The following is a 23,180-nucleotide window of genomic DNA, read 5'->3' on the forward strand; positions in this document are numbered from 1 at the left end:
GTCTTTCTTGACTCCCAGACTTTGACTCAGGAGGTGGGGGTGCAGCTCTTCCTTCCTCGACTTGCTGTTTCTCGACTATTTACAATTTTGATTCTATTTGATTCCAGTGTCTGTTCTTCATCCTTTGTACTTCCTCTTCCCCCACCTTTATTCAGTCTCCATTTCTCTATTCAGTGACCCAATGGGAAGCTTAAACACAGAGACACTGATGACATGTATCTGTGGCCATTGTCTTATTCATTCTTTATTTAGAAATAAAATGTTTCTGATCAGTTGGGTTTTCATTTTGAGAGGCAGCCCAGTTGCAAACATTTTAATTTTCAAACATTTCAGAACCTGTGCACTATTTACTTTTGGCTATATCTCTATTGCCATTTATTGCCAGTGTATCCATTATTTGAAATATAGTTTACAAAAATTTTTTTGGTCAGAACTTTTAAAATAACCAGATGTTTAAAATTTTGAGTTCAGTGTAGAGGAGAACATGAAATGGAACTGATCTTAAAATAAGCTAAAAAGAATTGCAGTTTGCTTCGTATTTTGGTGGTAGGGAGAAAACCAGTTTGCAGTGCATTGTCATAAGTTGTACACAGCTAGTAAGTGGCTCGGATTTTAAAACTTAGGTGTACACTCATTCCTTAAATCATCCAGTTAACAGGTTGACTATAAGAGCCTTGTAAGGTAATAACTGAAACTTTTTACTGTGCAAAAAAAAAATTTTTTTTGACTCATTTGTGGAATGTGTAATAAAAATGAGAAGCAGCTAGGGTTATCTAAAAATGTTGCCAATAAAATTCTTCACAATGTTGCCAGTACATTTCTCAGAATTTACTGGATTATTTTAGAGGTAATTTTCTCTCTTAATAATGTTAAGATTTAATTTTTAAAAACGTTTTCTAAGAAGCCTTAAAAAAAGATCTAAAGCAAAAACTGAAGATATTTTCTTAATAGTAGTAATTTCAGAAAGTGCTAAAATTCCCATACTTTTTGAAGTTTTAGGTTAATTGCTCTGCTGTTTTAGGATCCCATTTAAATATGTTACATCAATAAGGGCCTCTGGTTGCAAGCGTCTAGGGTGATTCCGTTGACATGGTCCTTCCCGCTCTGCATGTGCATCACGTCAGTTGCACTGTTTGCATCTGTAGCCACTATTTCCAGACAGTAGTACTTTTTTCGACTTTGCCTTAGATTTATAGTCTGCCTGAAGTTGATTCAAGAACAGAGAGCGTGTTTCATGGATTGTTTTCCCACAGCCCACAGCTATGCTGATTTGTTTGAAGTTGTGAATTCTTTAGTCTTTAAAGCAGAGCTCTTGCCTATTCTGTTTGAGGTCGTCCCACGTCATCTTTCTGTATACTTACTGTCTGGCTAACAAACTCATTTTTCTCACACATGTTCCATATGTTATTTTGACAGAAGTTACTCAGACTACTTTCAGCAGTTTCATTATTGCTGTTCTTTTTTTCTAAAATTGGAAAGTCATATAACCTTACATTATTTTAACACATTATGGATTTTTTTAAACCAATTTTTAAAGTTATTTTAGACTATGCATAAACTTTACCATCTTAACCATCTTTAAGTGTACAGTTCAGTGATATTAAGACATTCGTACTGCTGTACAAACGTCACCACCATCCATCTCCAGATGCTTTTTTATCTTTGCAAAACTAAATCTCTGTATCCACTAAACAACTCTTCATTCCCACTTCCCAGCCCCTGGCAACCACTATTCTACTTTCTCTCTGATTTTGACTAAATACCTTGTATGAATGGAATCATACAGTATTTGCCTTTTTGTCACTGACTTATTTTAGTTAGCAAAATGTCCTCAGGGTTCATCCCAGTTGTAGCATAAGTCACAGTTTCCTTCCTTCTTAAGGCTGAATTAGACACACACAACACACACACACACACACACACACACACACCACATTTTGCTTATCTAGTTCATCTATTGATGGACACTTGGGTTGCTTCCATGTTTTAGCTATTGCACATTTATTTTGATACATTATCTTCAGCAGGTGCACATAGTTGATTATATTAGACCCCCATTTTGCATTATCCTTTTTTTTTCATTTCTCATACTTATATGTTTCTAAATAATCTTTATAATCATAATGTCTGCATCATGTTCCATTGTGTATCTGATTTATTAGTTATGAGTCACTTCCCTGTTGTGTTTTAGGCTCTTTCTAATGTTTTGCTATTGTTGGTAACATAAGAACCTTCTATTGGATTTTCCTAGAGATAAATTTCTAAGAGTAGAATATTTTCATGTCTCTTGTCATATTTCTTGAAACAGTTCTATTAATTCATGGTCCTAGCTAGGGAACTTCTTATTTTTTATTTTATGAGGTGCCTCAGAAATGCTGGTAAAATACACAAAATCAAATCTAGTTTCTACAATAGGTTTGTTTTGAAGACACATAAAGGGGAGGGCATAAGTACTTTCTGTAGATCTTTGGTTTGATATGAAACTTAATCCCATTGTGGGGATCATATGCCATTTTCCTGTGCTCTGAAAGATTTGCCAGCCTTTCTCAGTGCCCTTTTGGTTAGACCATTGTAGACAATTGCTCACTGACTATAATGCAATGATAATTTTCAGCTTTAAAGTCCAGGGTAAAGCTGGTAAAAATATTTGTGGTTTGAACTGGTGGCTAAGCAGGCTGAATCTGCAGGTTTTATGTGGAAGGGACTCTGCACTGTTTTCAATACACATTGGCACTGTTTGCCTAAAGTAATCTGCCAGGGGAGGAGAGTGTATGTATGGATGCTTTCCTCACTCGTGATAATCTTCATCGAGGGTGAGTGGGATAGTTGTCATCAAGTGAGCTGTCAGGAGATAAGCCGTAGTTCAGTCTACTCATCCAGTGACATGGGAATCTTATCTGTAAAGTTATTTGGCGTAAACTTGAAAATGTGATCCTATGTGTGTCAAAAGATAAGTGCCAATCATTTGACCTGGGCAGGTTCGTGGTGTTTGGAATGATGTGGTAAATTGAAGCTTGTACTTTGAAGGCATATGCTTCTCTAAGAATTAGTTTGCGTGAGTTAGGGAAATCTGTCTGCCTTGGACTTAAACAAGCTTTTCCTAAGCATTATCAGCTTAGATTGTCACAAAATACATTTCATTTTAGATTTCCATTGCTCCTTTTTTCTCTGGAAGCATAGAGAGATTTAAAAATATTTTCGAAGTAATTTATTTGGATGCATAATTTGGAGCCAGAAGCATAGACTTCTCAGGATGTGGGAACATGATGGTCTATAGCCAGGGTCACGTGTATGACAGTGTCTAAGAAGCCTGTCTTCTGATTAATAAGCTGTTTGGAAGGCTTAAAAAAAACAAAACAAAACAAAAAGCAAAGGAAGGCTTTTGTGTATTTGCTGTTGAACACTGCAGGCTTCTAGGTGTGCATGTTATTAGTTGGTATTCCAAGTTTCTGATATATTTTGGACCCAAAGAATGCTTAACCTGTCATAGATTTCTTTAGTAGATTCTATCACCAGAGAATCCCTAAGAATAGAAACAGTGCTTGCCTGCAGGACAAGCCAGGGATATATTGAAGTCCTGAATTTTGATGTTACTTTCATTCTGTTTTACTCTTATCCTATGTATATTTTTTACTGTTGCAGTGGAGGATATTGCCAATGAAATGAACTCTGAGTTAGTTGCAAATACTAAAAAAGTTGAAAGACCTCAAGTGATACTGTACTTCAGAGATTCCCACCCAGTGTACCACCCGTGGATTACAAGTTTACCGGAATATTGATCCCGTTAGCCTTTAGGTCAGCCAGAGCCCGCAGCTTCATTTCCTTCTCTGGTTGCCTCCTCCATTTACTCCAGTGTGCTGTGCAAACATTATTTTTTGTATCTATCATAATAGAGAAAAGGTTGGGAAGGCACTGTTTTCCTAATAGTTATTGGGAAGTCTTTTTAGAAGTAGTCTGAGTTACAGTTTACTTATGTAAACTCACCCCAGTAAATGTGGAAGAAAATACTAGATTACAGCAAGAAAAATCTAGCTTGAAAGGCTGTTAAATACTGAAATGCTTCGGAGTTGGAAGTGCTTTTCATTTCTTTCTATTTTTATTAAAGAAAGGGTTTTTTTGTTTAATTGATTTAGAAATGCCATTTTGGTTGTACTACAGCCCCCAAATGCCTTCATGTTAACGGCGTGTGTAGCCAGAACCTCTCCTGGGGAGGAAAACAATGAGACACCCCTGAGTTTCAAGCCACCAATTTACAGGTGGATTTTCTACATACAGTGTATAGCTTGGGACTTTCTTATGCATGGCGTTTTGGGAAAGCACTAATAGTTTACTGTGCTCATGGAAAGAGCATGGAGGACTTCATCAGAAAATCTGGGTTTAAGTACTGTCATTCTGGTAGAGATTGAATGACAGAAGGCAGTGAAAGCCAGTTTAGCACAGAGTTGTCAAAGAAAGAGCATTCACTACTTTTTTTTATACTTTATTATGGGGAAGAAGAACATAGATACAGAAGGTAAACGCAATGTTTATACACAGATTAAAGAAAAAGAATAAAATAAGCACCTGTGTACCCAGCTTAAGAAAGAGCGTTACCAATGTGTGCAGGCACCTGTGAGACTCCTGTTACAACCTCTTCCTTCCTCTCTCAGAAGGAACTGTGAAACTACATGTTAATCATTCTTGTTTTCTGTATAATAGTTTTACCACATAGGCATGTATTCCTAAACAGTCGATATTTGGTTTTGTCAATTTTGAAGTTTATAAAAGCATCCTCTGTGTATTCTTCTGTCAGTTGGTTTTGCTCTTAACATTCTATTTGAGACTTACCCATAATCCATGTGGGAAGACATGGTCTGTTAATTTTCACTGCTACGTAGAATTCCATTACAGGTATGTCACAATATATCTGTTCTATTGCCAGTTACTGTAGTTTTTTTGCTATAATAAACAATGTCTTTGTGAATATTCAAAAAATAGATACAAAAATATTTGGGCTCGTCACATAAGTATGTATAGAATTTCTTGTATATGTGTAGGATTTTTTGGTTGTACAGCGTGCTTACAGTTACCTTAACTGGATCATGCCAAATTGTTTCCCCAGGTGCTTGTACCATTTTACCTTCCCATAGCTGTGAGTTCCCATAGCTCTTTATCCTCATCATTGATATTGTCAGGTGTTTTTTTGCCAGTTGAGTATGTAAGTAATGATATCGTACTATGGTTTTAATTTGTGTGTTATTCTCAAATATTTACTGAGTCCCTGCTGTGCATGCCTGACTCTTCTTTTCTCTGGATAGCACTGAACAGAACACAAAGATCCAGGCCTTTGTGAGGTCCTACATTTAGTATGTGTGCCTTGGGGAGAGGTGATGAAGGGATTAGTAAACAAATAAATAGGTAAAAGAATCAGGTGGTGATTAAGGGCTGTGGAAACAAAAGGATAAAAGCTGGATGGAGAAAATAGGAAGTTCAGGGGTGGGAGTGGATAGTAGTTTAAATAGGACAGTCAGGGAAGGCTTCATTGAGAAAATGACATTTGTACAAAGACCTAATGGGCAGAACATTGCACCCTTTGTGTTATCCTGGGAAAGAGAATCTCAGGCAGAGGAAACAGTAAATGCAGAAGCCCTAAGGGGAAGCGTTTCTGATTTGTCCAGGAATAATGAGGCAGAATGAGCCAGAGAGTGGACAGTAACAGAAGATGAGAGCAGAGAGGTGGCCAGATCACAAAGGGTTTTGTAGACCTCTGGATGGACTACAGCTTTTCCTTGAGATGAAATGGGAAACGGAAGGGATGTGACCTGATGTGTTTTTAAAGGATTGCTCAGGCATTTGCCTAATTACTAATGAAAAGAACATTTTTGTGTGTGTTTTCTTTTCTATGAAATGCCTGTTCATGTCTTTTGATCATTGTTATGTAGCGTTCTTTGTCTATGTTTTAGTGATTTGTAGGAATTCTTCGTATATTTTGGGCTGGTCTTTTATCAATCATATATTTTGCACATATTTTTTCCTAGTTTGTGATTTTTCTTTTTACTCTTTTGAAGAAAAATGGTTTAGTCAAATTTGTTAAACTTGTCTATTTATTCTTATGTACCTCTGGTTCACATAATTATATTGATTACAGTCTTTGGATTAAGACAGTCATCATTGGTCAAGGATGACCCTCTTTTATGTATTTATTTTTAGTAAATAATAAGTGAACCCACTACATAGCTAGAATTGTGCAACAACTTAAATCTGTCCATTTGATCTCCTCTGCTTCCCCATACCTAAGCATAGCCACATCCAGATTTCAGTATTCACTCCGTCGCTCTCCAAAGCTTGAAAGTGCTGCCTTGTACAATATCTTCAGGAGACACCAGGTTTCAGTTAGAGAAAGAAGATGAAGAAAATGTTCAGAGATACAACAGTTGAGTTTTTACTGTGAATTCCAGAGAGTTTAGTGGTAGAGAATTGAAAGGGAAGGGAGACAGTGACAGAAGCGTAGATGTATAGTTAACTTCTGAGGATTAGAACTTGGGAGATTAGGGGGAGCCTGCTGACCAGGGGCTCTTTATGGCAACCAAAATGAATAAGGGATGAAAGACACAGAGAGAGACTCTTCCTGGTGAGTTCAAGGCAGATTTTGGTGGTGAGGTTGTGGGTGTTGAGGATTAGGGAGGGAAGAGTGTCTCCTGCTGTCCTGGATGAGCCAAATTAGTCCTCTCTTAATCCTTTCTGGGGAGGGACAGATTTACTGTGAGCTCACAGGCCTTCCCCTTGACCCCTTTTGACAGAGTTACAGGTGAGGAAGCCGCTATAACCAAAGAATACACCATTAATCCCAGGGGCCCGGGGGGGGGGGCACTTCTGAACCCTGTCAGGAAAGGGTCGGTCTTGTTCTCCGATGCTGTCTTTTGTCCCTGGCTTTTAAAATACTTTAGTGCTCTAGAGTTTCACTACAGTGTATCTAGGTCATTTTTTACTTCTTAGCATTAATTTTGCTCAAAATTAATTGATACCCAGAATCCTGAAGATTAGTATCATTCCATTCACTTAAAAATTGTGAAAACTCAGCCATTTGCTCTTAAAATGCTACCTTTTCCTCTTCTCTATTTTCTCCTTCCGGAAATCCTGTTTGATATTTGCAGTGCCTTCTCCTTCTGTATCTAATTCAGTTTCCATTCCTCTGAATCTGTGTAGCATGCTGGGCAATTTCTTCAGCTCTGTCTTTCAGTTCATTGATTTTTTTCTTTACTTCTACATAATCTGCTGTTTAACTTGGTTGACTTTATAATGTTATGTTTTTTTTATTTCTGAAAGGTCATTTTTCCCCAGATCTGTCTCATACTTTTGGTAATTTTTTAATTTCTTCTTTTGTTTTTTTAAATGTGCTGATTTTATATTATGTTTCTGATAATTTCAAAATCTGTAGTCTTTATAGGTCTGACATGTTATTCTGTTTCTGCTTTCTCTGATTCATACTGAATTTTGATTATGATCTCATCGTTCTTGGATCTTTCTTTACCTATGGGAATTCTCAGAGGCCGGGGTCAAAAGTGTTTTTTAGAGAGTATTTGCCAGGTACCTAAGGGCATTTGAATCCAAGACCAATTGAAACCAAATTTTTGGATTAGGGTGTTTGGGGCCACACAGATAGTGTGAATTCAAGCCACAAGCCCATGGATTTGTGGGCTTGTGGTTATAAATTCTCTGGGGGGAAAATGTGTCTTTACTTCCTTTGTTCTGCCCATGGCCAAAGCCCAGACAGGCTTGTGTTCCTTCTTAAGTCGTTGGAAGAGGAGCAGCATCTACTGAAGGCAACCTGAAGGATCTCTGGTGGGACCTGCTACCATGATTAGGCTCCAGACTTTTTGTCTCCTGCCTCCTTGTCCAGCAGCCCATTACAGCCCAAGATCCATACTAGACCAAAGCAGATCAGTGTATGTCCTCAAGGAAATCTCCCTACTTCTGAGCTAGTTTAACATTTCTGTTTGAGCTTTCTTACTGCGGCTAGATTCTAAAAAGTTGCCTTTGTTTCCTTATGTCTTAGTCATTCATTTCAGTTTTCATTTACTTTCTACCCTGTCTATAAACATTATGTGTGAAAAATAACAATAGAACAAGTAGTTCTTCAGCCTTCCTTGCCACAAATTAAAGAGCAGAATGGCTTTATCAGACTTGGCCAGAATTTTAGTCTGTTAGTATTAAGGACAGCTTGCTGTTATGTGCATTGTGATCACAAACTACTTGAAAGGCAAAGAAAACATACAAATAAAGTTGAGACAAATACAGGAAACAATAGCTCCCTAATGAAGCCCAAATGTCTTGTATTTGAAGTCAGCTTTTTAAGAACATTTGATTCTAAGAAGCAGGGACAGTTTGGTTCACAGTAAAATGAATATACTTGCAAATGGAAGGCATCATTCTGAGGGAGAGTAAAGGAGATGCAGAAGAGGTTAGGGAATGATAAGCTCAAATTCAAGGCAAACATAAAGCAGTTGCTACCCACTGCCGTAGCTGTATACAGCAACAGCACAGAGCATTAACATTTACTCATTTAGTACATACTTTGATAGTATCTTCTTTGAATACCTCATTGACCATTTTGGGAGAAACAGAATTAAATGTTATATAAGAAGCCATTCCCAGTCTGCGTAACTTGATTATACTACCCTCTGATATTTATTATCTTTATGATAGCTGTCTGTGTTGTTTCCGTGTCATACATATCACAATACTAAGTGCCTACAAAGAGTATTTGTTGGCTCTTTCTGACTGATTGGTACATTTTGCTATTTGCTGTTCCCAAGGCTAGTTGTTATTTTACTTTTTAATTTCATGAATTGTTGGTCCCTGTCTTTAAGGTTAGGAACAAATTTGACTTATTTGTCCTTTCATTTGCACTTCCATTCATTCAGCAGGCATTTATTAAGTATGTGGCCCTCTACTAGTCACTGGGGTTGCCTTTGTGAGGGGAAAAAAACAAGCTGTGGCATCTGCCCTCATGAAGCTTGTAGCCTAGTATGGGAAATAGCCATTAATAACAGAAAAAAAATCGCATAAATAAGTACGAAATTGCAACTGTGATAAATAGTACAGGATAAAAGAATGTGATACTATAAGAGTTTAGGAGAGAGGGATTTACAGAAGTTCAAATTATGAGCCAAATTTTGAATACTGTTCTAAGCAAGTTCTTGTTCTGAACAAATCTTGAACTGAGTTCAAAACACTTTAAATCTTTATCTTTCTTGTTACGAAGATTGATAGTTTTGCTTACCCAGTATGCTTTAAGGATACTCTTAAGTACATAATCACTTGATTACCATGGAGGAAAAAAATGCCACTGGGAAAGATCCCCATTACTCATACGGATCAACTGTTCTGTGACCTCTATTATGTAAGTACTATGTCTTTCCCCTCCCCACGCCACTGGGGATAACTGGCCAATTTGAAGGGGTGTCTTTGATGCCAGTGTTCCTCGGGGCATGGTTGGTGGTTTTCCTAAAAAAAAAAAAAAAACCCTAGACCCTGAGTGAATTCCAAATTGGGAATTCAGGTGGTGACGGTAGTTATGTTTTAAAAGCTACTTTTGGAATTGAGTGTTAACATGGTCTTATTTAAACATACAACCATAAATAAAGATTGATCCATAAGTGTTCATAAATATTCTCAATGGATCCTAAGTTCTCAGTTATGAAAAAAAGTGCCGGTTTCAGCCTGTGTCCGAAATTTTGAAACTGTATTTTGTTTTTATAAAAAAAAACCAATTATACTACCTAGTTGAGTTATTTTAAATTATTCGTGTCCTGCCCTTTGAAGACTTTTCAAAATTTCAGACGAACAAGGTCAGAAGAAATGTATATTCTTATTTTGGTGGATTTTGAAAGGATATTTAAAAGTATTTTTGTGTGTATGCAAACTACCAAAATAATTCTGAATGAATTGCACTTCATCTGTGTTCCTGGTTGGCTTTAAGAGAGTTTTCACCCCGTTTGTAGGATTATTGATGTTATTTTTAACTAATTCCACAGTCCTTGGATATATGCTTACATTTATTAAAAACAAATTTGCACAAAACTAAAAACATTTATAACGAAGTTGTTTTTCAGTCACTTAGTGGTTGCTCTAAAATGAGTCTGAAACTGTCTGAAGAATGTTCTTGTGCATTTGCCAAGAAGCTTCTGGGATGGGCATATTTTTAAGAATTTAGAACAGAAACAACTGTGACCTGTGGCAAGAGATTTAAATGACCTCATGATGACAACAAGAACAAAGCATTTTTAAGTTATCGTGGTGGTGTGTTAATTCATTGCAATGTGTTTGTCATTCTGCTATTTTGGTGTATTAAGTGAGAGCCAGGCAAAAAATTACAGACTGTATTTAACTGAAGATACTATTTCTTTATTGTTGTAAACAAACTAAATACTGGCAAAATATTTCCTGAGAATGGTATTTCATGAATTATTCTAGAGCTAAGGTCCTTTAAACAAACAAACAAACAAACTGCATGAGCCACTTTGGGATAAAGGCATTTATAAAGTTCTGATTCATTTTCTGTTGGAGAGACTGTGTTCCAGACATGAAAGATCAAACAGTTGGCTTGAAATAATAATTCCTCCTTCAAGACTAATTAAGTGCTTGTTAAGTACTTGCTGTGGGTCTGGCACTACACTCAATAGTATGGAATACAAAAGGAGGTGACTTTAGGCGCCTTTGTTCCAGTTGGAAGAAAAGGCATACTCAGTTGAAACTTCTAAAATAGAAAAGACATTATTATAATCAAGTACTAAATAAAATAATAACCTCATTTATGTGACATAAATAATGAAATAGCCCTTCTTTTCTGAAGTGACTTCTAATCATTGTCTAAAACAGTGGTTCTGAACTAGGGGTGATTTTGCTACCCAAGAGGACATTTGGCAATGTCTGGGTAGGCTTGGTTTTCATGACTGGGGCTGCTGGCAGCTAGTGTGGATAGGCCTTCGATATTGCTAAAAATCCTGCAATGCACAGGATAGTCCTTCACAACAAAGAATCATCTGGCCCAAAATGACAGCAGTACTGAAATGAGAAACCTTGATGTTGATGTAGTCAGTGACCAGTTTTGAAGCTGTAGGAGATGACTCCCGTATTGCTCCTGCAGTGCTGTTTGCCTGAGGCCCTTGAGTCCTTACATAAAAATGAGCATTGAGTATCTATAAACTTTTGAACATTGTACACAAGTTTTTCCAATACAGTGTTTCAGAGAGAGATTCCATAGTTTTTATAAAATCCTCAGGGTATCTGTGTTCCCCCCAAATGTCATGACCCAGTCACGTGTGTAGTAGTTCACAGAGATTGAGACACAGTAAACCAGTGTTCTAGTCACCTAAAAGAGAGTAACATAGAACTTTCTTAGGATCATGCTGAGCTAGAAGTAGAGTTTTATTTTCAAGGATCAGAATTAACCAGAGAATACTTTTTGGTGAGGGGAAAAAGCGCTCTAAGTACATTACTTAATTTAGCATTGTGGAGTAATAAAATCTTTCTTAATGTATGAGGAAATTATAGTAGAATACCTTAAAGATTAATATTTAAACATATTTAATAATGTGCATTTAGAATTTGAGACTGGACTGTGTGTTGACCCATAGGCATAATATATAAATTGTTTTATTTTGCTATTTGAAATCAACTTGACAATCAGGATTTGCTGCTTTCTCCCAAATGGGGATCCAGTTCACATTTCCTAAGGTGCTGTGGTATCCACTAATTCAGTCAGAGATCTGGGCATGTTTTATATGATTCACATTTCTCCTAAAAACTATTCAGTGAAGTGAATTGTGTTTTTCTCATACGAAACATTTTTGAATTGAGAGCTGTGTTTGTGATTCAGCATCCAGTAAATCAGAGAACCTACCAGCAGTGTGTCATAAATACAAATCTTTATAACCTTGAGTGTGTGTATACCTTCTCCAATAGTTTTCTGAGTTATAGAAATTTTGAGATTAAGTCTTGGCTTAAAAGCCACTTGAGAGACCTTAAAGATCATGTATTCCAGCTGTTTCATGCTGTTCTTTGGGGCTCAGGACCGAAAAAGCACTACGTTTAGTTATTTTGTATATTTAGACTTCTATCAAACATTTTCTCTGAGGGGAAAAAAAGGTGTATGTGGGAAGAGGGAACTGAATCCTTCTGATCAAGGCCAACCTGAGCTTGCAGACAAGGAACCTGAGGCCCAAAGCTTTAGCTTTTATTTATGGGCTATACATTTCTTTATGCTAGATCAAGCCAGCATTTCAGATGAATCTGATAGTAGTACAGAGGACGATTAAGAGTTAAACTTCCAGCTGTGTAGCTTTCTAGACGTGTGTGCTTAGGCATGCTTCTGCACGTTCTGGCTCAGTGCACTCATCAGGGAAAAATGGGAATTATATCCTTACGATTGTTTTCACTTTCTTAGAATTTAGAATGTGTCTGGGAAGATGATCTGGACTGACCTTCTCTCGAATCATTCCTTTAATTTTTTTTAAGGGATTTTGTGTCCTCTAAATATATGTCCCCTCTCCCCAAACTCAACCATAACCTCCAAAAAGTACTACAAAATAAAACTAACATCTTTATTATCAAAGAGGATAGCACAATGGTCACATTTCCTGAAGGAATTGCAGAATACAAGGAACAAGAACCTTTAGTCCTGAACTGCAAGAGCAGTTAACATCATTGAAAGAACTAAACCATCCAAAGTGCAGTCTGAACCTGCTGGTCCCTTTGATTGTAAAGATGAGGCCTCCCAGAGTGAGTGCTTGAGAAATTACAGGAATTCTTTCCTTCTGGGGTGTTTCAACAGAGATTGCCTTACTAATCAGTTTTTGTTAGTCACTTATAGTTTCCAGAAAATACAAATTTTTACTTGAACAACAGAAGCAAGTAGAAATAATTATGACCACTTAGCTTTTGTTACCAAACATTAATTAGTAGTTATATCCTGAGAAGATTTTCTTCCAGAATTTTTCTTAGAGTCTCAAGCAGTTAAATTAAGTACAGAGAAAGGATTTTTCTTTAGTGGCTTGACCATATAATCTAGTTGCTGGGCTGATTCGTCTGTTTTGGTTTGGTTAGGTTTATTGTTGTTTGTTATCGGGCAATAGCTTTGATATAAGTTGATCCTGCATTACTCTGTGACCTGGGAGTGTTGCATTTTATCTTGTTACTCTAGTAAATATATGTAAGTTACCTTTTTAAGGGAATGAAGATAATATTTTAAACTAAACTATTTGTGTTTTCCTGTAGGCCTTAAAGAAAGTGCAGAAGAGATGGTCAAAAACAAGTTAGAAGGAAAAGATAAACTGACCCCATGGGAACAATTTTTAGAGAAGAAGAAAGAGAAAAAAAGACTGAAAAAGAAACAGAAGGTATTAATGATAATTATGACTGAACAATTATTGAACAACCACTAAGTATCAGAAGGTACCAGGTGCTTGGCATCCATTATCTCATAATGTGACCACTTACTGGGGCAGACCTTGTTATCATTGCAATTTTAAGAAAGAGGAAAGAGAAACCCAACAGGTTAAGTGTTTTCTGCAAGGCTACATAATGATAATCAAAGCCCGTAAAAGCCCAGAGCCACTTTAAGTGCTGTGCTCTAATGTTTTGTGTTTACATGCTACCTAAATAAAATACATAGTTAAGTTGATATCTGGATGTAAGACAGTTTGATTCTATCCTGTGTTTTTGAGGAAGAGGTGCATACAGACATTTTTACTTGAGGATATGTACATATAGATGTTTTTAACGTGAGTGAAATTTTTTCTATATATTTTTCTATTTCTCAACCTACATTTTTCATTCACTTTTCAGTATTATTTTGTGGATCCTTTAACATCATTTTGTCATTAGGTCCCTGTGTTAAGGATATTTCCTCTGTGCTAATATGTTGTCTATGAAAAATCTGATTTGACTCCCGTCATTCAGGGGTAACATCTTTTCCAGAGTTAGAGTCCTTAGTAATAGCAGGGACCACCTGGGGGTTTTGCCTCTAAAGATACTCTTATCTTGTCACTGAAATGCAGCATCCAAGCAGTACATTCATTGTCTTAAGGTGGTATCACTAATCACAGAATTTTACATCTTGAGGAATCTTAAATGATTAGTTCTCGTCTGGTGTTTTGTAGTTGCAGAAAATTAAGTCATTCATCTAAGGATATACAGCTTGTTAAAGGCCAAGCTGAGACCAGAATTTAGATCTCTTGCTCCAGTGTTCTTTCTTTTGTATTGTATTTCTCTGTACTATGTAAGCTTGTGGTTTTGGTACAAGAGCTGCAAAATTATATGATGCAGTGGAGTCATTTTTGTACTCCTATTATACTCAGTGTTTCTGGAAATAGTAAAACAAGGAAGTGGGGTAAGGACCCTACCCCCGTTGATTTGCTGGCTCTCTTAGGCAGTAAAATATCTTTTTTAAATGGAATAATTCCGCAAGTTATTAAGCCATCAGTTTTTCGAAGGTTTACAAGTGTGTCTTTATGGGGTCAACAAAGTAGTCACTCTTTTCTGAGATCTTTAACAGCTGTTCTCTTTGATTATCATTTGATAGATGCTTTGAGATTATCTTATGCTTTTACTCTTTACCTTCATTGGGCTTAGACTGGACTCATTTTATCAATCATATTAAAAATACATTTGTTGATGCCCAATTCTAGACTTAGTGCTCTGCACTGAACTTAGTGATTCCAGCACATTTCTTCCATCTCCCCAGGTTTTCCACCTGTAGAAGAGTTTCAAGAATTTTATTCAAGTTAAACATATGTTTTCCCTTTTCAGCTTCATCACTTCAAATTGATATGAGAGATTATTACTGAAGAAATGAATACATGTTTATACACCATAGTTGATATAGCTGTAATTTAGATCTGAAAAACAGTTTTAAAAAATCATGACTAGAAATGTAGTTAGATATGTAAATATTTCATAATCTTTGTTAGAAACATCATATTACTGCTGAATCGGTTATAATAGTTTGGTGAAAAAGTTCTTCGAAGCCCTTGTTCTTAACAGGATATTAATATCAAAATGCGTACTCTTTAGGGCTCTGCGGGTCTTCATCAGCGTGCAGGGTGGTGTTGGGCGATGTGCATTCTAAGTGTTTTTCTTAAATGACTCATGTTTTAGATTCCTGGGGATTAGCTCAGTCTGGTTAGTCTGATCTTATGTTCAGACTAACGTATGTTCTATTTCTTTTATAGACTTGATTTTTAAAATTGAAATATACTAATTTAGTAAACTTCAGATTTGATTAGGGAAATTGTAACCAACAGATATGCTTAAAAATAGCACAAGAGTTTTCACAAGTGGATTATAGATAAAACAAGATAATTGTTGAAATTGGGTGATAAGAACAAGAGGTTCATTATGCCTTTGTTTACTGCTTTTATATATGTTTGAAGTTTCATAATTTTAAAAAAGTCATTTTCTTTAATCAGCAAATAAATTGTTTTATTAAATAATAATTTGAAAGATAACCCATAATGCTCTACTTCAGACTGTTGATAATTACTGCCATTTCTCAGTTCTGCGAGACATAAGGCTACTTCTCTTCCCTGATCGCCCATCTAAAAGTATTCTTCTCCTTGAATGTCTGTGTTTTATTTCTGTCTCTTCTAGCACTCCCTATCTTGAATTATTATTACTGTGTACATGTCTGTTTATGTGTCTAAATTCCTTTAATAGATTGTAAAGTTTTTGAAGACAGAAGCCATGCATCTGATAACTTTCATTTCTCCCATCAGCCCTACATAGTTCTTGCATTTATTGAGTATTCCATAAATATTTGTTGAACAAACAAAAGAACTACTCAGAAGTTATTTTATAAACTGATATGTTTAAAAAAAAACTAGTTTAATTTTAGATTGAACTACTTGATTTAAAAGAAATACGGTTTTTCTTCACATTTATATATTCTGGTCCTTGTAATAAACTATTTGTATTTTTATATTCAACTTTAAGGCTCTTGCTGAAGAGGCCAGTGAAGATGAAGTTCCCTCTGATGTTGATTTGAATGACCCATACTTTGCCGAAGAAGCTAAAAAAATTGGTAAGCTAGCTCATATTTGTAGTTTTCAGTTGAAATCTAAAGAAAAAAAGTGTCTTGTCAGCATAAACTACTCATTCCCTTAAAATTCCCAGAATTTGTACAACTCTCTAGTGGCTTATAAGCAGGTCTGTCCCGTGGGCTATAACTATTGATCAGAATAGGACGGGTCCGTTTGGCCCTGTACATACAAGGAGTCATTTCATTCTAGGCAGCTTTTGGTAACTCTGATTTAACAGTTTACTAGGATTCCTTTCTAGGAAATATCCTTATAGCCAGACTGACTATAAAACGATGAGAAAAAAAGGAAGTCATAGTTTTGTGTGCTTTCACTGCTTTTTTTATAACACATCCACTCGGTCTGGTCTCTCTTTGCAAAGTCTATGAGGAATTGAAAGCATGGAATAAGTTTGTGTTTATGTGGATACGTGTATAATTTCTTAAAATTTTTTCATGGTTTACATATGTGAAACGTGGTTTTATACATAGTAAGAAAGCTCTTTGGCTCAAATAGACAAAAGCATCTATGTTTCATTTTATCCTTTTTTCATTTATTCTGCTTCATGATTAGCTTCATTGTATCTGAAAGCCAACTTCCTCTCCTTTTCCTTGAATCCCTGAATCGTCTGATACCTGATACCCTGTATCCAAGGAGCCTTGTTTCCATTGCGCATGCACCAGCCACTTGTTTCTGAATGCTTTCATTCTTACCTTTTTGGTGTGTATTAAATGTGTGTGGTAAGGTTCAGGCCATACTTGGACAAGTCAGTGCAGGACCACTGTAAGCATTTTCCGTTTGTTCTCATGCATTTTGCCTTCCCCGGCTCTGAATACCACACACGTGAACCCCAAAGGCTTGCTCCTGGAGCAGCTCCAAGTTGGCATTGTAAAGAGAAGGATTTTATGAAGTTTCCCTGCTTCTTGTCCCTCGTGACTAGTGGGCCAGAATAGTTCTCAACAGGAAAGTCAAAATTGCTCAAAATTATTTCCTGGTTGTTACAGCCTTTTAGCACTGACATTTTATTGATGAAAAAAGGAGATCAAGATGAATAAAGTCTATTATAGGATGTGAGATTCTTAAGAATTGGAAAGGGAAATGGAAACTTAGCATATTCTGCTTTTTATCATACCTGAGCAGTCATTTCTAGAAGATGATGGATTGTAGCCCTATCCTCTGATTTCAGGAAACCAAGTTTATAATGGAGAAATGCGAAGCATTATACTTTCCTTGTTCTCATTCCAAAGTGCTTCACTTGGCATGTGAAATCTGGTCAAACTGTAGAACTCAGGGTAGGATTCAAAGAAGAAGTTAAATAGTTTGGTGGCTTAGGGTAGCTTACTTCTTGGAATCAGCACATATAAATTGTGAGCGGTTTTCTCTAAAGTTAGTATCAGAAGTTCCAAGGGAAAGTATAGATAAAGTTTGCTTGTTTTCAGTATACTTTTGATTTCAGAATACTTCCTAGTAGTAATTATTTATATATTGGCTTAAGTTGTTTTCTTTTAAGGAAAAAGAAAAACGAGTGAAAAAAATTTTTACATAAAATTTAGAACCACAAAATGGTATCATGACATGTTTGTTTATTCATTCTATCAATAAATATTACTGAGTACCTGCCAGGTGCTGGGCACTCTGCTGTGCTAGAGATACAACAGTAATAATACAGGCAAAGTTACATCCCTTGAGGAGTTTATAGTTTCAAGGAAGACATGCTAAACAGGTATTAAAAAAAAAGATAAGAATATTATGAGAATATGGTCAGTATTTTAAAGAAACTAATAAATAGGGTAATACAGAGCATATAGGAGGAGGAAGGAGAGTGGCTTGCTCTGTTTAGGGTAGCCAGGAAAGCTTCTATGAGGTGGTGACATTTGAGCTGAGACCTGCAGAATGAGTAGGTTTCAGGCATAAAGAGCTGGAGGAAGCACTGCCGATGAGGGGAAAGTAGGTAGAGCAGCCGTGAGGTGAGAAAGTAGTTGTCATGTGGGGAAATTGAAAGACACCAGTGCGGCTGGAGCAAGGTCAGAGGGGCGAGGCTGGGACACAGGATTGACCCTGCTGGGCCTTGTGTCACGGCAGCAAATTTGGCTTTTACTCTACTGACAGTGAAAAGCCACTAAAGGGTCTTAAAGCAAGGATGTGACACAATCTGTTACATATTTTAACGTACTACTCTGGGTCCTGTGAAGAGAACAGATTGAAGAAAGGCACTGAAGAGGGCTGAGAGACCAGGCTTCTGCAGACTTCTGGACGAGAGATGATGTTTGGTGTAGACGGCATGTCAGTAATGGAATTGGAAGGAGAAAAGGGACTGGGATTCTCGATATATTTTGGAGGTAGACTTGCTGATTTTTTATTTGGATAAGAAGGAAATTCAGCACACCTCCTGGATTTTTGTTTGCTTTTGCATATAAAGACTTAGGAATCAGTAGCCTATAAGTAGTATTTCAAACCATGGACTGAGAGGTAGAAAGCAGTGGTGAGGGAGGAAGATGCAGGGTTGGGCTCTGAGGTCAGGAGCTCTGTAAGGTGCTCTCGTACTGGAGATGGTACTACTTGGAGGGTAGGGGGAAGGTTTAAGAAGCTAAAATGAACAGCAGAGAACCAAAAGGAACAGAAATAGGAGGGAAAGCGTTAGTGTTTGAAAGGATGTGTAGTTCAAGTCCCGCGGTTGAGCAGGACAGAGACATTTTAAGCCAGATGGACTTGGGTACATTTATAACACCTTCGCCATAGGCAGTCCCAGAACTAAACTTACACATTCTTCAAAATATGGAGAAATTGAGTTCATTGACTGATGCCAGACCTGGTATTTGGCTCAGGTTTGGAGCCAATGAGAGTACTAGAAACCTTTTCTAATTTTTCCTTCTATTTTTCCCCCTACATTATAAATGTACTATAATTTTTCTTTTTACTGCAAATTGGATATCTGATGAGAGTTTTGAAAATGTACTTCTAGATTTAATAAGATTTTCTTTTTGAAGAAATAGGAGTGAAATAAAGACCATCATGTGTAGATATACCCCATTAAAATGTGTCCTTTGTCTTGACAACTGTAGATATTTGATAAATCACCATCAAAATCTATTAATACGGTTCACATATTTGATTCATTCAGCCAGTATGCTGAGTGCTTACAGTATACTGCTCATATGTTGTTTTATAGTTTACAAATGCTTTTACATGCATTCTGTCCTCTAATTCTAACTTCAGCCCACTTTATAGATGAAACTCAGAAAAGATGGTTGAGTTGCACAAGGGCCAGTGGTAGATGGTAGAACCAGAATCCTAATGGCTCCCTTTACTTTTTGTAACTCGACAAGTATGTCCTAAAGACCAAAGCCAGAGCCAGGGTCCATATGTATAAGAGCTGGACACGAAGAATTGCTGGTTCTCCAAGCAAAGCCAGAATGCCTAAGTCCAGAGGAAAATCAACAGACTGTATCTATTATGGACCAGTGACCTTGGATGCAAGAACTTGCTGCAAAAGAGTGAATCGCTAGGGGGCTGAGCACTCCCCGTGTGGTCAGTACTGAGACCAGTCTGCCCTCCAGTGAATTTTCTCAACAGCTCTCATAAGAAGTGCTCAACTGAACACTCTGGAAGGACTTTTTTTATGGGAACAATTCTCTGACATTACAAGTCCTAAAAAATGGAATTTCCTTGACAGATCTTCCTTTTACAGATTGTTTGCAACACATCTTTTTCCGTAGATGTGTTCTCTGACATTTTTTGCTTAAAGGGATAGTAGCCTCAGTAAGGCTTGTTTAGATTTTAACCCTAACATTCAATTTTTGAGTCTCTGATTAGAATCATCAGTATGTACTTTTTACAGCAGTCCCAGGAAGATGTGGATTCTTACTTGCCAGAAGTTCACTGAAATATAAAGATAACACTTCAGAACAGGGACTTTCATTTCCCTAGTACTCGTCATCTAAATTAGGTCTGAAAACTTTCCAGAGGGAAAATGATTTTTTTAAAAAAATAAAGATGTGCCCTCTTAATATAATTTTGTTAACAGTGTGGAAAGGGTCTCTACACTTTATCTTCTGGCTAAACAGTTCAGTCTAGCACACAGTAAATTCTTCCCAAGCAAAGAAATTTTCATCACACTAAAACTGGAGATCATTTTTAGCCCCGAACATCTTGGAAATTTTTTTTCCTCACTTGCTGCAGTCTTCCTTTCAAGTTTATTTTTATGACTTTTCACCAGGTTGTTAAAAAATCCGGAACAGTTCATTGTGGGCTCTTTGAAATTGTTTCCCACAGCTGTATGTGAAGATCTTTATCTCCTTTATGTATTAATCACATACAGCCTGATTTTCCCGCCACAGAGGGATCTTCCACACGTGTCACTTGTCCATTCACTTCAAAAGGGGCTCTTGCCTCGAGAGCATTGGAGCAGAGGGAAACTTAGGGTGTCGGGGTCAGACCCAAAGAAATGGAACCTTGATGACATCTATATATGTAAATACGTACACATACTTTAAAACAGAGGAAAAGTTATCATCTTAAAATGGAAGCCTCATTCCCCAGAGAACATTTGAGATAGGAGCGCTGTCTCACTCAGGGGAGGGCCACAGACAGTGACGCTTCTTCTTGGCCGCGCAGACGGTGCCTTGGTAGCAGTGGGGGTGAACCTGGCAGTGCTGTGCGGGCCTCTTCTCTCAGCTTTGGGCTTTGCTTTTCCCGTTACCCCCTCTAGCTGTGGCTTTTCAGCCGTCCCTGCATGTTCTGTGAATTTCATTTCATTATTTCCCGACAAGTGCATTTTAAATGGAAAGGGCTATTCCAGGGAGGATGGCATCTGATAGCAAAGGAGTGGAGTGTGGGTGGTTAACAGTAGAGGGCCTGCACCAGAGGGCTCGGGTCTGACTCCTGGCTCTTCCACCTACTGAGCCTGAGACAGACGACTTCACCTCTCTGTGCCTCAGCTTCCTCCTCCACAGACTGAAGATAATAATAAATAATAGAGTCTACCTCCTAGCTTTGTTGTGTGTAGGGAAGGGGCTAGAGCAGAACTGCTTCCTGACACACAGCAGGTGCCGCAGGAGCACTGACTGCTCATGCCGTCAAGCCACTGGTTCCTCTGCACTGGGAAGACGGAACCCAGCTTCTCCAAGTAAGGCAGCTTCCAGCACTTCAGAGAAGGCTGGCCTTGTGTATTAACGTTCTAGAGTAACAGAACCTGGCTGTGCACACTCTCGACCTTCTTACTCTTCAGACTAGTTCTTCACACTTTGACACCAATTCTCTTTGAAGCCCTCCCAACAGACACAAAAAGAGAAAAAACACAGCATCCGCATGATCACCAAGGAACCCAGGACATCTTATATATTGTAGTCAGACTTTCATAACAGTAACACCACATGCCAGACATTAACTAAGCGCCTCACGTTTATTCATTTATTTAGTCCTCACATAATCCTGGGAGGGGCAGTTACTACAATCCCCGCTTTACAGATAAGGACGCAGGCACAAACTGCTGTACAAGGGTGTAGTAGAGCCAGAACTGAAACCCAGGCCAGCTGCTCCACATCAAGTGCCCTTGACTGCTGTGCGCTGCAACCTCTGATTCAGGACGAGAGCATCTCTTCACCTGACACCTGTGTCTCCAGGAGTCCCTGAGCCCCTGTAAACACAGGCCCTTCTAACCAGGAGCCACTTGTACCATAAGAAGTTTTGTCTAATAATAATACAACTAGAAAGTTAACCAAAGATCAGGTTTATCTTTAGAGAAAGAGAAAGGGTTTTGTTAAACTTTTACTTACAGGTAGTTATTATCAAATTGTTGTTAGAAAGATGAATTTTTCATTCTGCTGATGAATTTTAAAAGTATATATATTAAAATTACATGAGTTTTCTTTTTTCTTTGTGATTTCTTCTATTGTTCTCATAGTAAGAAAATATTTCTTCTATTTAAGATCAGGTAGCTATTCCCCTGTATTTTCTCATAGGGTTTTTTCCCCTTACTATTTAACTCTTTAATACATCTGCATTTTATTTTCCTATACATTATGCAGGATGGCTATAACTCGATTTTTTCCCCTGGAATAAAACAAATTGCCTAGCACCAGTTACTGAGTAATCTCTTCCTTATCCAATGATCTTTGGTGCTACATTTTATTATATATTAAACCATACTGTTCTGTTTTTCTCACTGTACAGTATAGTATTGGGGTTTTTTTTTCACTTTGTGGTAGTTTAGCATGCTGTATCACTAGTGTATCAAATCTATCTTGTTAATCTTTGTAAAGATTTCCTTGAATAGAACTTTATTTAGAATTTTATTAAATATATTTATTTACATTTTTGTCATGAGTGGATATTGAATTTTATCAAGTGCTTATTCAATATCTATTGAAATGCTCTTATGTTTTTTCTTTTTAGTTGATGTATAATTATATATTAGAAGAAATACCTTTTTTTAATATACACTTACTGCATCCAGCTTATCATTCTATTCATACTCATCTCAGTAATTTTTTTTACTTTCTTTAGTTTCTATATATTTGTTGATAAGATTATTCCTAGTCATCTTGCATTTTTGTTATAAACAAAATTTTAAAAATAAATAAAATGCTATAAACAGATTGTTTACCCTTATAGTCTTATAATTTTTAACCATCCTGTGTTGGTTTGTTGTGCCAGGTATAAAAGAAAAGAAAAAAACAATGAAATCTGCGAAAGATGGCACATCTCCAGAGGACGAAGCTGAAATCGAAAGACAGAAGGTAAAACGTGATCATGGATAGTGGGTAATTGATATGGACACTTCAAGCAAAGTTGTCCATATGAGTTTTCAGTATCCCTAATAAAAAAATCTAATTGATTTTAGCAATAAAGTTTGTAAATAAACATTTTAGCAACATAGTTTTTAAATATCACCTTTTTACCAAACATTTCTTCAGCTAGTATAAAGTTAAAATTTACCTCAAAACCAAGGCATGTCCCTTTGTGTTTAAGAGGAAAATATCTTATTAAAAACCCTTACTACGACAGAGATTAAAAAATGTACTACTGTTAAAACTTCAAAATAATATTGCCATAAGTTCTAATTCAACTGGAATCTGTCCTGTCACATAGGGGTTTGCTTTACGGCTTGTTAAATGCTTGTTTCTC

At 37.0% G+C, this 23,180-nt stretch overlaps 1 protein-coding gene across 1 annotated transcript in view; it reads left to right on the forward strand.

The window, feature by feature from the left end:
- Positions 1 to 23,180, forward strand: part of ESF1 (ESF1 nucleolar pre-rRNA processing protein homolog) — a 54,431-nt gene that overhangs the window by 27,409 nt on the left and 3,842 nt on the right. Inside the window, exons 10-12 of the mRNA XM_014563089.2 lie at positions 13,258 to 13,379; positions 15,973 to 16,060; positions 22,710 to 22,792. Coding sequence (XP_014418575.2) covers positions 13,258 to 13,379; positions 15,973 to 16,060; positions 22,710 to 22,792 — 293 coding nt within the window. The remainder of the gene's footprint in view (positions 1 to 13,257; positions 13,380 to 15,972; positions 16,061 to 22,709; positions 22,793 to 23,180) is intronic.

Source organism: Camelus ferus, chromosome 19 (assembly GCF_009834535.1).
Source record: "Camelus ferus isolate YT-003-E chromosome 19, BCGSAC_Cfer_1.0, whole genome shotgun sequence".
Classification (NCBI taxonomy): domain Eukaryota; kingdom Metazoa; phylum Chordata; class Mammalia; order Artiodactyla; family Camelidae; genus Camelus; species Camelus ferus.